This window comes from Nematolebias whitei, chromosome 3 (assembly GCF_014905685.2).
Source record: "Nematolebias whitei isolate Nwh7 chromosome 3, NemWhi1, whole genome shotgun sequence".
Lineage (NCBI taxonomy): Eukaryota > Metazoa > Chordata > Actinopteri > Cyprinodontiformes > Rivulidae > Nematolebias > Nematolebias whitei.
In genome coordinates, this window is record NC_056500.1 from 38,074,250 (window position 1) to 38,091,338 (window position 17,089).

At 39.7% G+C, this 17,089-nt stretch overlaps 1 protein-coding gene across 1 annotated transcript in view; it reads right to left on the reverse strand.

Moving 5' to 3' along the window:
• ugt8 (UDP glycosyltransferase 8) overlaps positions 1-17,089 on the reverse strand; it is a 32,988-nt gene that overhangs the window by 3,890 nt on the left and 12,009 nt on the right. Inside the window, exon 3 of the mRNA XM_037674940.1 lies at positions 8,151-8,293. Coding sequence (XP_037530868.1) covers positions 8,151-8,293 — 143 coding nt within the window. The remainder of the gene's footprint in view (positions 1-8,150; positions 8,294-17,089) is intronic.

A 17,089-nucleotide genomic window follows, 5' to 3' on the forward strand; every position in this document is an offset into this window, starting at 1 on the left:
AGTTGATGTGGTCAGTAAAATGTTGGACTTCCTGAGATTTAATTTTAACCCAGGTGTCGTCAACATACCTGAACCAATGACTTGGTGGTGTCCCTGAAAAAGGACATCAAGGCTCTCTTTTCTACCTCCTCCATGTACAGGTTGGCAACAATAGGAGAAACTGGAGACCCCATAGCACACCCATGTTTCTGCCTATAATATTGCTCCCCATATGTGAAGTAGGTTGACTGCAGGCACAGTTTCAAGAGTTGACACAGTTGTTCTGTGGAAAGCGTGGTCCTGCTGCTCAACAGGAATGCACGTAAAGAGTGGTGTGACATCAAAAGAGACCAGTTTCATCAGTCTCCATGATGACATCCCTCACCTTATCCACAAAGTCCATGGTGTTCTGTATGTGGTGTTCCATCATGAATGTTTAGAACTTTATTCTGAGGGTTAGATTCTTCCTCATATCAAACATGTTGGTGAAATACTGAAAAGAGCCAACAAGGGTAAAAACTGCTGTACTTTAACAATTGTTATGATGTATGTACTTCCTGTATTTCTGAATTAGGCAATCGTTTTTACGATGGAATCCTGATGCAACCACCGACCTACCACAGCACACGTGTGGAGCATCTACACCCAAAAGGGTGTGTGTGTGTGTGTGGGGGGGGGGGGGAATTAAGGGCCTTGCTTAGGATGTAGGTGAATACCCAACATGACTTGCTTTCCCAATTCCGTGGGTGTGAGCGTCATTGCAATGTGGTCAAGCATTGTAACAGGTCATTGTGCCCAATGCTGTGGTGATTTTTTTTACGACAGTCTATCATGGAGGATTTGAAGCTGCTACTACTTTATTTTATTTTGGTTAACCTACTCCTTAGAAAGAATATAAGAATGTACAGAAGGAACCAGCAATGGCACCATCGAGAGCTGCTTCTAGAGCGGCTTATTGCTGTGTGTTTCATCCAGTGACATAGCACTGTGGGCCAATCAACGGCTGCTGCCTGCTTTTGTCAAAATCATCACCTCGGAGCATTTCGCTTGGTCCATAAACTGAGTTGACTGGGGGAGGGTACTGGTAGTGGGCAGACCCTTAACTGGTGCAGTGTGGTGTGGAATGGACGAGTGTTGAGACTGTGGTAAAGCGCCATTAAAGGAATGGTGGTTCATCATCTGATTCATAAATATATTTATTTTTATGTAGCCTGTGAAATTTATTTGAAAGCGTTTTAAAAATTGATAATGCTGTATTGGAGGCACAGTGGCACAGTTGGTAGGGCTTTCTGGGTGGAGTTTGCATGTTCTCTCCGTGCATGTGTGAGTTTTTTCTTGGTAGTCTGGTTTCCTCCCACAGACAAAAAACATGCATGTTAGGCTGATTGGCAACTAAATTGTCCCTAGATGTGAATGAGAGAGTGAATAGTTGGTTGTCTCATTTGTCTCCAAGTGTCCCTGTGATGGACTGGAGACCTGTCCAGGGTGTCCCCTGCCTCTCCCACAGTGACTGCTGGATATTGGCACCACTGACCCCCATGACATGAAAAGGAAGAAACGGGTAAAGATAATGGATGGATGGATTAATGCTGCTGTATTTACAAATAAATTCTCTATTGTGCAGCTCTACTTTAAAACAGTTTTACAAATAATTGCATTTAATGCAACAAGACATAAAACACAGATTTAGATAACAAATGTAGTTCATATAATTTTTTTTTTCTCCACAAGTGCTGTTTATTGGAAAATCTGGATATCGGAGTCAGGAAGAACCCTGGTTAGTGTTTTTAAAGAGTTGTTTTTATATTACCGTACATGGGTTTTATTTAAAAACAACCTACTAAACACACTCAACATTTGAGACATAATGAAAACTTGTTAACGGGTTGAGTGCTGGTCAAATTGTATCATTACTTAGTACTCATTGTTGCTTCTTCGTTCTCTGTTGATACCAATTTGTCCACTGCTGTTCAACACAGCGTTGGTACAAAATGGTTTTCACTTCGCACCCATGAATCCATTATATGCACATAACCTTGCTTGTGTACAGCCCTGCATGCTGTAATGTGTTCAGAGGCACCAACCCTGCACAGACTAGCTGTGATTTTATTATTAGTCATCATTATACCCGAACCGTGATGAGCTTATGTTTGTAAAAAATATTTATGACAAAATAATAAACTCTTGCTAAAAATGGTTAGTGATTAAAAAAAAATACTATACACTTGTTTAATGGTGCACTGGAGGTAGGACTGGCACGATAACAAATTTTGTTGGGCAATTAATTTTCTCAGAAATTATTGCAATAGATGATAATATTGTTTTAAATTTGACAATAATTTGTAATTATTGTCAAATTTAAGAAGAAATGTTGGTTAATTTTTGTGTGTAATACCTTTTTGACCACTAGATGGCAGTATAAGACTGTCTGAACTGAAGGATGGATAGTGAGGGAGTGCGCAGCGTGTCTCTAAGAAAAATGGGAGGGAGGCCGCTTGACCGGACATGGGCTGTCTCTGTTCTTGTTTTTCGGTTCTCAAAATGGCAGACGCTCAGTGTGGTTTGAGCTCTTTAGCATAGTATTTGTCAAACAAAGCTTTAAATAAAAAATACATTAAAAAAAAATCAGTAAACAAGTTCTCAGCTTTGTTTTGCAGAGAAAAACAACTTTTTACATGAAGGCACGGGTATCAACCGTGAATTTTGGACTTTTGACAAGACAGACGTTTTTTTCCCTGAGGTCGGCCTGTTAGCTTAGCTCGTAGCTTAGCTTCCCAGCTTAGCTTCTCAGCTTAGCTGCTTAGAATGATCCAAAAACACGATTTTGGACAGTTAAAAAAGAGAAAAGAGAAAGGGAAGGGTCAGTGAAGAGCACGGGAGTTGAGCCTTTTGTCATCCAACGTCCAGTAGAAAGAGAGAGACGAGAAAAAAACGATAAAGCCGATAAATGAAAATGAGATTGATAATTTTCATTCATCATGCGATTAAATTATTTATTGTTTATCGCAACAGGCCTAACTGGAGGTAAGTAAATATTTCATTTTATATTAAGACATTTTATTTATTTTTGCTGAAACGTCATAAACTCCTGCAATGTTTCAGTAGTTGTGTGAAACGTGTCTTTTTGCCTGATGGGAGGTTTCTTTCATGCCTGGGCTCACATTATGACACCTGTCCTGTGTGACAGGTGTGCCACCCTGGGTCAAACTCCCCACCTGTCACGGTCCTCAGAGCACATCACACTCAGCACTTGCTGAGTGCGAGACACCAGAACAAAAAACCCACTCGAGGCTCGTCTTCCTGGGTGCGTGAAACAAACAATACATAAACGTCAGATCTGTGATGCCTTCAGGTGTCCAGGACTGCAAGTGCAGTGAATCAGCATGTCCATTATTTCCCCAAGAATCCTAGCACTTGTATGCAAAAAATTATAAATATTTTTCTTTTAGGTGTTCACTGGATAACTTGAATAGAGTTGCATTTAAATAAAATGTGTTTTTACTTTAGATCTGAGGCTGTTCAGAAAACATCCAGAGCTGCAGTCCCAAAACACCTTACCACACCAGTGTTAATAAAAGCAAAAATAAAACTGGTCCAAATTTGCTTATCATATTTTTAATAGTCTTAATCTTTAACAGGTCTCTCTTATAGACGAGTCCTCGTAACTCAATGAGACTAACCTGTATAAATAAAGGTTGAATGAAAGAATCAATAGTGTCCTCCAGTGGATCAAACCAGTGTTGGTGCTGCTGTTAACGTGTGTATGAAGCAGAAAATCACAGCTTCTTTTTGGATCCAACAACTAAAAGTACCAAGTGACCAAAGCAAAATTAACCTGGAGCTGTTCGTGTCTCAGAAAACAAACCGGACGGCCCAGTGTTAGACTTGTCACCGTGTATGTAGCCGAGTGTGTGAGAAGCATTTCCGCTAACGATGCATATTCACGATACATAACAACCTCCATCTGTCCATTTGTGTCTGCTGCCCTCCACAACTCGAACTCTTATCTGCAGTAGACAAAGCCTTGCTTCATTGTCCTGCCAGTCAAAGCCCACATTCATGGTGGTATTCATCAATGACACATTTCATGTGACTGGCTCCCTGTCCCTCCCATCAGTCCTCTTCCTCTTCCTCTCCAAGTTAAGAAGAACAACTGAAAACTAGATAACCATTCAAAGTCATGGGCGTTGCCTTCATAAGTCCACCTGCGGCTCACTGATGTGAAACTGTACAATGAGAGTTATTATACCAAGCCCTGGCTTTGTGCTCTTTATACCACACAGCTAATAAAATTAACAGGAAGTAGTTAACGCATAAATTACCCGTGAGTTGACGAAGTCACGTCTAATCCATGTGTCGACGTGAGGCTTTACTGAGTAAACAGGCCTACCATGGGAATGCTTACTTCTTGCAATAAAATGTTTTATATTCCATTAAGCAGTGGTATTTCTCTTTTAGGCCACCATAAAACTGTCTTCTCTACGTCATCTTTATGACACTAAGCCCCTCTGCTATATCAGCTTTTCTTTAGTCGACCAGTAAAACTCAGCTTCCAAGAAAACGGGAGTTTTGTTTGAAACATTTATGTGAAGACTAAATATTTGCAAGAAATTCGAGCACAAAATATAAATGAACTCATAACTTGCCAAATGGTGAAACTGTAAATTAAATCATATTGCCTTTGTTGTGTTTAATATTTATTATTTATAATAACTGATTGTGGAACATCTAAATATATATATATATATACATTTTTTGTAAAAGTGCAAGAAAAAGGTAGATAAAACAGCGGTACGCTGACGTCCTCAGTTGCTGAGGGATTTGAATAGTGAATAATTGTAGTTTTTGAAATGAGTGTTGTTGTTTTTTAAATCCACAACCAGGTGCAGTGGAGGAGCCAGGGGGTGGCAAATGGTGGCCATGGCCACCATAGATTAATCTTCTGCCACCCAAATCATTTGAAGGAAGTTATAATTTTAAGCATTAAAAAACCTAGACAGCATAGTTTCCTCAAATGATTGAGGTGGCCCGTTTACATATAAATATGGTGGTGGCCATGTTGGATTTTGATGTGGCAACCCAATTTTTGATAGCAACCTTTCTTATGCAACCACGCACCAAAATAGAAGTTTGCACCTCACTTATTTTTCAAGTTATCTAGCTCACAAGATGGACGGACTGTATTTCAGTGCCCTCTAAGCTGCATGAAGGGGACAAAAAGTCCTGTTTCAAAAATGATCTTATTTAACACTTACAGTGTTTTTTCGTTATTGTGTACTTAATCTCTATTGTTAATTAGATCTGGATTTAATTAGATTGTAAATCAGCGTGTTCAGTTTTCCCATTTTCAGCACATTTGATATGAAGAGGAACAGATAACGGATGGATGGATGAAACAAACAGATGAATTTTCTGCTCTAGTTTCTGTCTCGTGTCCTGCCTACACACAATTCCAACAGAATCATCCATTTTTCAAGCCAACAGTGCAGTTTGTTCAAAAACTGAACTACAGAACTGTATTTTGCTTGACTTTTTGTTTGTATTCATCATATTCTGAACCTAAAGTCATCGAGAAAGAAGTGTCAACGAGGACGCAAGAGTAGATCCTAGAAATGTGTTTTGTAGTTGAAACGGAGCCAAGAGCAAGAAAAACAAGTTGCCAACAGGACTCAATCTCCACTTTGTTATTAACAACACATGCTTTAAATTTAAACCTTCGTGTAAATTCTGAAACTTTATTTAATGAGTCACAGGTCAGGTTTTGGGGAACGATGACGACACCATATTTTTGGCTCTGAACATCATAAACACTTGTCTAAAAATAAAAGTCTATAAAACATTTTCAGAAAATTTGATAAAAGTCAGGTTTATGTTGTCCAGTCAGAACTTTGTTTTCTGCTGTATGTGACACGAGAAGGGATGGAGACTGTCCGATCTCGGGTTTTGATGCAGTTTTACAAATCATACAACACAAATAATAAGAAAGCACAATATAAAAGTGTTAATCAACTTGTAGAGGAGGAGGCAGTAGGTTTATATGTTGAGAGGATGAAGAAAGAAAGAAGAGTGCAGCAGTTAATCGGACTGTGAAGAGATTGCTGCCGCTGGTGCATTGCACAACAATTGCGCACGTGGCCTCGGACTTCTACGATGTGTTTTTACGAATCATAGCACAAAGAAAACTAAATAAGTATGCACAATATAAAATTGAGTTAAGCTACTTGTTGAGGAGGAGGCAGGTCCGACCGGCCGGTTTAAAGAAAAAGCCACGTTAAGCTCAGATTGCTCTAAAATATTTTTGTTCATCTGTGCAATAGCCCGTCTTTATAGATGATTTTTTAGGCTATTCGTTTTTTGTATGTCTATTTGGTGAAACAAAAAATCTTATAGCTTATCAGAAGAAGGGTTACATGTTTTGATCACATAGATGACACATGAGACATTTGAGTTAACATTTATAAATTAATGTTTGAAACAAAATGACTTGCTGAGTCTGAAAACCTGGAAAACCGTTTGGTTTGACACAAAAAAACATTTTCTTCAACTTTTTATGAAAACCTGTCAGAAGGGGGTTTTGGATTCAGTATAAGCCAGACACAGGAGTTCAAACAAGAAGAGTTTTTATTAGTAGCTGCTGGATGGAGGAGTCAGGAGGTGGAGGAAACTGGCAGGAGTGAGTAAAAACGTGCATGTCATGAAGGGGCAGAGACGTGAGCAGATGGGGGGCGGGCGGGGGCCGCTGATCATGACAAAACCTGCATATTTACATTTCAAGCTTACAAAGTTAAGCATAGTGATTAATCAGATTAATCACAGCCCCAGAGTTTGATTAATCTGTTTAAAAAAACAAATAAAAACAAAGTTAAAGATTAACCGGTTCAAAGATGTATGTTGTTTCTTTTATGTTTTATTAATTTGCTGTCCTGCTTTGTGGCTCCATGAATGCTGAATGTTTCTAAATCATTCACAATATTCAGATCCATATCTCTTCCGTACGTTTTATGGCGTCTTAACTCATTCTGCAATTTTTGTGCTATTTCAACAATTCATGTATCAAAACGTTCGGCTCATTCACGACATTCCTGCTGTGACTTTTGGTCATTTTGACTTTTTGCAGTATTTACCTTCGTTACCATGTTTTTCTCATGAAATGAAAGGAGCTCTCCACATCCTTCATACCCTTTCAACCTTTTACTGCTCACTTCAGCTTTTCTTCTGCTTCAGTGGTTTTGGCTATTTTCAGCTTCCTTCAGCTCCTTTTAGCTTCTTTCTGCTCATTTCAGCTTTTTCTACATATTTAAGCATTTTTCCTGCTCATTTCTGCTCAATTTAGCTTTTTGTCTTTGTGCTTCTTTCTGCTTTCTCAGCAACAGTTTTGCTATTTTTTTCTCATTTTATCTTTTTGGCTCCTTTTCAGCTAATTTCAGCTTTTATTAGATCTTTTCAGCTTTTTTCTGCCTACCTCTGCTTTCGGTGCCTTTTATCAGCCACTTTTAGCTGATTTTCTGTTAATTGTAGCCATTTTGCGTTTTGTTAAGCTTCTTTCTTCTAATGTTTAATATGGGGGGGTGTCCTTTTGACTTTTTCTGCTAATTTGGTTTTTTTTTTTTAATACTCCTTTCAGCTTTTTCTGCAAATTTTAGCTTCTTTTAGCTTTTTTAATCTTCTTTCAGCTACTTTTTTGATCATTTCAAGGGTTTTGTGCACCTTTCAGCCTTTCTTTCTTTTCAGCCACAGTACTAGTATATTTTAGGTAAGCTTTAGTTTGTTCAGCAGCTTTCAGCAACCAACACTGCCACCACATTTTCACAGGAAGTGACATTTCTCTGGTTAATAAAAGAGAACTGTTTGAATCTTCTAAGAATCTCTTGCCTCATGTCACTGTGGTTTCAAAACCTCAACGTTTTTGTGCAACAAGCATAAAAAAGTATGTTGATAATGAGCTAAACTATGTTTGGAACTTTTCCACAGTAATTAAATTTTTTTTTTTCTTCACATTTTGCTTATATAGGCCTCTGGACATGAAAGATGTTTTAGTACAGGAGGACTGGGCTGGACTCTGACCTCAGCCTCCCGTGTTCTTTGCTTGCAGTAAAACTTTATGGGGTCCAGGTCACGTGAGACGAAGTGCTGAGAATACAGATAAGGCTCCATGCATGCGTGAGTTTTACCTCCAGATGACACGCTGCGGCAGCCTGCCCAGGGCTCCTGCCAGCTTCTGAGCGATGTCCTGTGAGAGGTACTTGACTCCAGCTCCGAACGACACGACCACGAAGCCATGCTCCGCCGTGTCGTTCACCCACGCCTCAAAATCCTACAGGAGGAGAAAACACAGTAAAGTAACATTTAAGCTGCACTCTTACAAAACACAGTTGTTTGATTCCTCCTCATTAAAAACACTCCTGAGATAATATTTAATTCACAATATGTCCCTTAAAATAAATAGAAAACATAATTTACATTTCCAATGAACAAGCTTTGTGCTTTACTTTGCTGCCATATTCCAGCAGTGAATGGCTACGGCTTATTTCACACAAGTTATGTGCAGAACAAATTTACAAACAAACAGGAGAAGGTAAAAAATTGAATAGTTTGAAGCTGAACCATCGTTGATAGAGAATTCAGCTACTGACGCTAAATGAAATGACAAAATTAGAGGACAACGACAAATACAGCCTCCAGTTTGCAGGAAAAGTGTGGGAATCAATTAAAAAATATAATATTTACTGATAAAAATTACTTCTTGGCTAACTCGGGAACATTTCGCTTTTGTTTGTTGCTTTCTGTCTGGGATGTTGAGTGTTTTTCAAGCATTTGACAAGCCTTTAAAATGTAAAAATTCAAGAAGTAATGCAACCATTGTTTTAATAAGCGGCTAATTAAATTAATATTGATTAATAATAAGCTGCTAACACGAGCTCGATGTGATCCATGTTTCCCCAACAAACAACTTTTAGATTACTTGTTTGATGATTTATATAACTAAAAAAAATCTAATTATCCTCATCTGTTTCCGTCATTGCAGTTTTATTTTGAAGGAATTGACAAGTGGAAACTAAAAGTATGGGTGAGCTACAAGTTCCACACTGATCCGTTAAAAACTGATCAAATGAAACAAATGTCTGGCAGAATGAGCAAACACATGCAAGTCAATCCCCAGAGTCTCTGTTCCATCAGATATAAAAACTATTTTTGCTTGAAAGACTCACCTCCACTTTAAACAAACTGTACCTCTTTTAAATAAACCAATCAAATCATGAGCTCAAAGAATTTGACAGATTTGTTTTCGAGTATAAAATGAAGCCTCTCTCGTTTTTAAACCCCTCTCATTTGAACTCTCTGATTTGTTATGGCGTAATACTTGATTTATAAAGGAGTGTGCAATTAAATGATATTGTATTTGTGATAGAAATACAACTAATAGTCAGTTTCATCTGTAGACCTGAAAATGTCCTTAATCAATCTGAAAAAATGAATATTCTGTCAATATTACATTTGTTCATCACCAAATACAAAATCTAAAAATAACAGAGGTTTATTACTAAAATAATTATCCATCCTGATTCTTTATCTTTTATTCTTTATCTATCCTGATTATCCATGCTGCTGTATTCATTCATACCCATCTGCTCACCACAGACTCATGTTCGGGCTGTTGTTTAATATACCGTATTATTTTACATTATTAGCGTTTAGTATATAACTTAGATACTTTATGTACCGTTTCTTTTTTATACTTTATATCTTTGCTATTTTTGGGTGCAACTGCGACCTTGAGTACACAATTTTGTTCCACCTCATGTACCACATGTGATGCAAATGACAATCGAGAACCTTGAACTTGAATATTGAAGTTTATCGTTTTCAGAACCATTATATTGACGCATATTGGATGTTGGGCTCCAGACAGGGACCGGGACCATCATAAGACTAACAGGGAAAACTCAGACTTTAGGCGTGTTTATGTGTTGATTGTTGCTCCAACACAACTCGTTTCAACAAACTGATGCTATTCTGTAGGAAATACAGGTAGAATTTTTAAAACAGAAAAAATGATTATTGCAATAAAACCACTTAATTTTATGTACTGCAAGATATACAACCCAGCACATTATTGTTTTTACTACAAAGACCAGCTAATTGTTGTATTTAATGACCAAACTGTCTTTTACTGAGTAATCAAAATCTTATATTGACATCTGACAGAACTGGAGTGTTAACCATAATACTGATTTTACTGCAATTCTTTTGAAAAACAAGCTCAGGGCTGTTTTATTTTCCTATTCCCTGCTCAATCATTAATATTTAATAAATACCCTTGTGTCAAATGGTTTTTGTTTGAATGAGTCTGTAAACCTTCGTCTTTGTTGGTCAATTATAAAAATGATGCTGAAAATGAAGCGTCACCAGAAACTTAAAACACAAAAGCAGGGAAGTGATGAAGCTAATGAGTTGAGTCTGAGTGAGACGGGGAGTGATGTAAATGAGAGCGACGGCTCTCAGGGCTGCTGTTCCTGGAAGCAGCGCACTGCATCTGAGGGGACTTCATTTATGGAAGTGATCCACGTTTCTAATGAAACCTGCTTCTCAGAACTGAGCTTCAGCCTGTTAACAAATCCCATCTTCTTTTTTTACTTAGAAGATGTGAAAAAGACACTAAGTTTTGTTTTGCTGAATGAATCATTTGAATGTGCGTGCAAGAAGTGAAAAACTCATTTCCATTTGTTAAGCGTCTGGAAACGGATCAGGGAGCAGCCATGTTGGAGTGACATGAGCCCAGAACAAGTAGAGGGAGGGAGGCTGATGGGTCCAGCTGCAGCAGCTAAGGCTGGCCCTGGCACGGAGCGACCTCCTGGGCACACTGGGCCCTGTGTCCCTGCAGCCCAGCCCTGCTATCCCTACAACGCAGCCTTAGTGACCCCATAAAAAGAGTCCCAGTGTCCCCTGAGCTCTGTGCAGAACAATGGCTGCGTTCTCCCTCCACAGCCATTATAACTCCCTCCACACAACACAGCACAATGCTCCCTGTTTGCTTGAGTGGCATTCCTAAAACCCCCAGCAGCAGATACCGACGGCCCGCGCCCTCCGCGTCCAAAAGCTGGACTAACAACCCATCACTGCCCGCCTCTGCTCTCCATAGCTCTCCTCCCCTTTGTCCACTCAGAATTTACACATCAGTTCAGCTCTGAACCGTTCTAGCTTTAGCATCGACTATAAAGGATCACTTTGTTGTGCGGTGTCATTTTACAAGTTAAATAAAAGCCTCTCTGAAACTATAAACCTATTACAATCATCATTGCTTTAAAATAATGCTCAAGTGAGAACACACTAATGCACAAAAAATAAAACGATTCATAAAAAATAAACTTTTCAAATGAGTTAAGGGTTAAGGAAACAATCTGACTTTCCACTCCACCCATAAAACTACATATTTACATAAAAGCTAGAAGTTAACCAGTTAAGTCTTTTTCATTGCTGATTTTTTTTTTTATCAGGTCAGCCAATGGCTGATTTAAGAAACCAATCCTTTGTTTTAGATCATTATTGTTCATACACATTTAAATATAATATCTTTTTAAGATTGAGGCCAGCACTTCTTGAGGTATGATAAACAAACGGGACCAGCAAAGAATTGATTCTCAGTGACTTGATTGAATTGATTCTTGCACAGTGACTGCTAGACATGTGCATGAGTGACCCCCGTGACCCAGAAAGGAAAAGGTGGGTAAAGATAATGGATGAACGGATGATTCTCAGTAGAAAAACAGTTTTGGTTTATTGCTGCTCATATTTTTACTGATTCAATAATGGTGACATTATCAATGCAGTGACTTAGTCTCAGATCCACAAATTGTGAACAAATTTATTAAGTCAATATTAATATAAAAACAATAATTATAATATAAATATAATGAAGCATCAAAAGGTAAGCCTAATATTATGATGAACTTATTTTTAAAGTCTGCTAGTGTTGTGAAGAAAAATACATAGTCTGCTATTCACACACCGAATATGTAAAGGCATGGCTGATGCCTTTACATAAAATGTGGTTTAAAAAGAAAAAATCCTAATTAAATGGCAGATTGATCAATTAGTCTACTGCTAATAACAACATAGTCAACAGAGGTCAACATGAGTGGTTTCCATTTGTCCAAGACAACCTATTTTTGTCTCAGACAACTAGACCTCTCCTCGGGGTTGTCCGGTGGACAACAAAGTGAAATAAACAAGGATTAAAGTTCTCTGGCGCCACGATGTGTTGCCCTCATCTGTACAAATGAAAAGAAAGAAAAAGAAAACATGTTTTGTTGTGGTATTTTTTAAAAAGACATCCAATCTAATATGATACAGGGATTAAACTGACACTACTTTCAACAAATAAAGAGAACCAGAGCCACAGTTTGAGCCAATCAGAGCAGAGCAGGACAGGTCGTTTTGTTCGATACATGGCAGGTGATCTCAGTGTTTTGACTCAGAGACACACTTCAGGTGAGCGCGCCGATCCATGTTTCCCGGACTACTTTCTAAGGAGGACACCCCAACCTCCCCAGGACTTTTGTACATGTCTATGAAAATCTAACTCTGTATTAAATGTTAATGGGTTCAGAGAATTGTTCGGAGCATCGCCATCACTGTACAGACATGTGCAACCTGCTCCGGGTCAGAGAGAGAGCAATGTCGTGGGAGCATGCTCAGCCTGTCTATTTATCATAGTTTATTCCTCTTCTTTCAAGTGTATACCTCCACCTCTCCAAGTTCTCTTCCACCTGTTCCCTGCTCTCACCACAGATCACATCATCTGCAAACACCATAGTGTACAGGGATTCCTGCCTGTTAGTCGGTCCATCACCAGATCAAACAAGAAGGGGCTCAGAGCCAATCCTTGATACAATCCCACCTCTACCTTGAAGCTATCTGTCACTCCTACAGCACATCTCACCACTGTCCTGCTGTCCTCATACATGTCCTGTACCAGTCCAACGTACTTCTCTGCCACTCCAGACTTCCTGATGCAATACCACACCTCCTCCCTTGGCACCCTGTCATATACTTTTTCACCATACTGCTGCTCACAGATAGTCACATCTCGTCTAAGTCTTGCTTCCACAACTCTCTCGCAAATCTTCATTGTGTGGCTCATCAACTTAATTCCCCTGTAGTTGCAACAACTCTGTACATCACCTTTGTCCTTAAAAATGGGCACCAGCACACTTCTCTATTCCTCAGGCATTTTCTCGCCCTCAAATATTTCATTAAATATTTCAGTCAAAAGCCTGATTGCCATCTCTTCAAGACATTTCCAAACCTCCACTGGTTTCTCATCAGGTCATACTACCTTTCCTTTCTTCATTCTTTTCAAAGCTTTCTGAACTTCACCCTCACTAATCTTTCCCACTTCCTTGTCTACAGCTTTTATGACCTCTACTCTTCTTTCATTGTCATCATTCATTAGCTCTTCAAAGTACTCCTTCCATCTTCCCATCACACTCTCCTCACTTGTTAGAACGTTACTATTCCTTTCTTTAACAAGCCTAACCTGTTGCACATCCTTTCCAGCCTGATCTCTCTGTCTTGCTAATCGGTACAAGTCCTTCGCGGCTAGTGTCCAGTCTCCCATACAACTCATCATACACCTTCTGCTTTGCCTTAGCTACCTCCGTCTTTGCTCTACGTCCCATCTCCTTATATTCCCGTCCTCTCTTCAGTCCTGTCACTGTCATATTTCTTCTTGGCCAACCTCTTTCTTTGAATAGATTCTTGCACTTCCCTATTCTACCACCAGGTTTCCTTATCATCTTTTCTCTGTGAAGGTTGTGTGGTGACACTTGGTTGTTGGTGTGTGCTGTTGACTATCCATGATGCTGATCTCATGCTGCTGATTATTTCATGTTGCTGTGTTCATTAGTCCTTGTCTACTCATACGGACTCATGTTCATGCTTGCTGTTGTTTTGGTGCATTGTTGTTGTACCATTAGTGCTTAGTGTATTCTTAGTTTAGTGAATGTAGTATATTCTTGGTTCGTGACTCGGATCTTGCTAGTGTTTTTTCTTTTGCAATTTGTGTTTTTTTGGCTGTAACTGGGACCCTATGTACATATTTCGTCCCACCTCATGTATCACATGTGGTGTGTATGACAAATATCTCTCTGACTCTGACTCTAACTACCTTCCTACCTGTCTCTCTAATTATTATTGCTGTAGTAGCTCAGCCATCTGAATGCTCTTTCTTACCACCCAGCACCTTTAACAGCTCCTCTCTGAATTTTTCACAACATTCTTCATTTTTCAGCTTCCACCATTTGGTCTTCTTCTCTGATTTTTTAGTCTTTTTCTCTTCTTCACAGCAACAGTCATTCTACACATAGCCACCCGATGCGGTCTGGCCACGTTCTTCCCTGCCACAACCTTACAGTCCCCATTCTCAGTTTCCTCTTCTACACAGAATGTAGTTTACCTGTGTACTCCTTCCTCCACTCATAGTTCACTCTATGTTCCTCCCACTTTTGGAAATAAGTGTTGACTACAGCCATTTCCATTCTCTTTGCAAAATCCACCCCCATCTGTCCTTCCTGGTTTCTTTCTTTGACACCAAACCTGCCCATCACTTCCTCATCCCTTCTGTTTTCTTCACCTGAATGTCCATTCAGGTCTGCTCCAATCACCACTCTCTCCTCCCTGGGAATACTCTTTTCACTTCATTTAGATCCTTCCAAAATACATTTCTCCTAAGTTGCATCTAACCTGTGGAGCATAACCACTGACAACATTCTTTCTACTGCTACTTTCAGACACATCACCCATCTCACAATTTTCACCTCTATTACTTCTTTGCCAACTCCTCCTTCAGGACCACCCCTACTCCATTTCTCTTTCCATCCACACCATGGTAAAACTGTTCTAACCTTGCCCCAATGCTGCGAGCATTGCTGCCCTTCCAATTGGTCTCTCAGGGACAGAGATGGTGTAGACCTAGGGCAGCTGACTTGGGACCAGAAAGTCATGCTTCGACTCCCCGCCATGCCCACATATCGTGGTGTCCCTGAGCAAGACACCTAATCCCCAACTGCTCCCCTGGGTTAGAATTAGGACATTTTCATCCTTGAGGTCTTTGACTAACAGAAGCACAATTACCTCCTGCACCGTTTGTCAACAGCACCGGTGATGGTCGGTGTTAACCCGGACGTCAACCGATCTGGTTTGGAGTCACTTGGATGAACTTGCATATTAGTTTTGGCAAAAGTGTTTTTACATTGAATGCCCTTCCTGACACAACCCTCACCATTTACCCGGGCTTGGGACCGGCACAAGAGATACACTGGCTTGTGCTCCCTAGTGGCTGGTTTAAAAATGTGTGTCTCTGTTTAACTTTAAATTTTTACCTTGAACGCAGGAAGTTCTCCCTAAGAGTCAGTTTCAGGTGTAGTTTATCATATTATTCTGCTAAATTCCATTTTACATGGTGTTTAAACAAAACAAGATGTGTCTATTCAGATGAGCTAAACTTGAACATATTTTGAAGCATACTGGGAGGTATGGTATACATATCTATGGAATGGTATGGTACTGTAATAAATTTAATAACTAATCAAATATCCATCCATTATCTTTACCCGCTTCTTCCATTTTGGGTCACGGGGGTTGCTGGTGCCCATATCCAGCAATCACTGTGCGAGGGGCGGAGTACACCCTGGATGGGTCGCAAGTCCATCACAAGGACACATGGAGACAAACGAGACAAACAACCATTCACTCTCTCACTCACACCTAGGGACAATTTAGAGTTACCAATCAGCCTGCAATCAACATGCATGTTTTTGGTCTGTGGGAGGAAACCGGAGTACCCGGAGAAAACCCACGCATGCACGGAGAGAACATGCAAACTCCACCCAGAAAGGTCCCTGGACCGGGGTTTGAACCAAGGACCTGCTCGCTGAGAGGCAGCAGCTCTACCAGTTGCGCCACCGTGCTGCCCACTAATCAAATATGATAGATAAAAAGTATTAAATGACTACATGATCTGAAATGTAGTTATTTAATACATTTCAGCTCATTTAATCATTTAATATTTATATTTTATATATTGTATACTGTATATTGATAAATTTTATTTATTTTCATAGTATTAAATGACTACATGAGCTGAAAGCCTGAAAATATAATCCCATAGAATTAAATAATTTTAAAAGGGAGAAATCTCAGTCTGGAAATTTAAAAGTATTATGAAGTTAATTTATACTCTGCAAAGGACTTACTGTGCTTTAATTTATTAAAATATATCCGACAACCGGCACCATGGTGGCGCAACTGGTACAGCTGCCGCCTCTCAGCAAGAAGGTTACCCTGGCTCAAATTCCAGTCCGGCGGCCTTTCTGGGTGGAGTTTGCATGTTCCCTCTGTGCATGTGTAGATTTTCTCCGGGTACTCCGGTTTCCTCCCACAGACCAAAAACATGCAGATTAGGCTGATTGGTAACTCTAAATTGTCCCTAGGTGTGAGTGAGAGAGTGAATGGTTGTTTGTCTCGTTTGTCTCTATGTGTCCCTGTGATGGACTGGAGACCTGTCCAGGGTGTACCCCACCCCTCAAACAGTGAGGGCTGGACATCAGCACTGGTGACCCCCTGACCCAAAATGGAAGAAGCGGGTAAAGATAATGGATGGATATCTGACAATCCTCAATTGAAAACACTGAAATGACATAAAAGTAAACTAACGAAAAGTTGTTCACTAAAGAAAAGTTGTTCAAACCGTCTCTTCCTGCAAAACGATGTTGGTCTGGATGGAGCTTCATTAGAAACACTATACTGTGTACTTTTACTAAGGTCGTGTACACAGTATACTGTAGACTTTTACTAAGGTCATGTACACAGTATATTGTGTACTTTTAATAAGGTCATGCACACAGTGTACCGTGTACTTTTACTAAGATCATGTACACAGTATTCTGTGTACTTTTACTAAGGTGCCAGCATGACGGCTCAGTGGTTAGGACTGTTGTCTCACAGTAAGAAGGTCCTAGGTTCAATCCCTGTTTGGACCTCGGGTCTTTCTGTGTGGAGTTTGCATGTTTTTCTCGTGCTTGCATAGGTTTTCTCCGGGTACTCCGGTTTC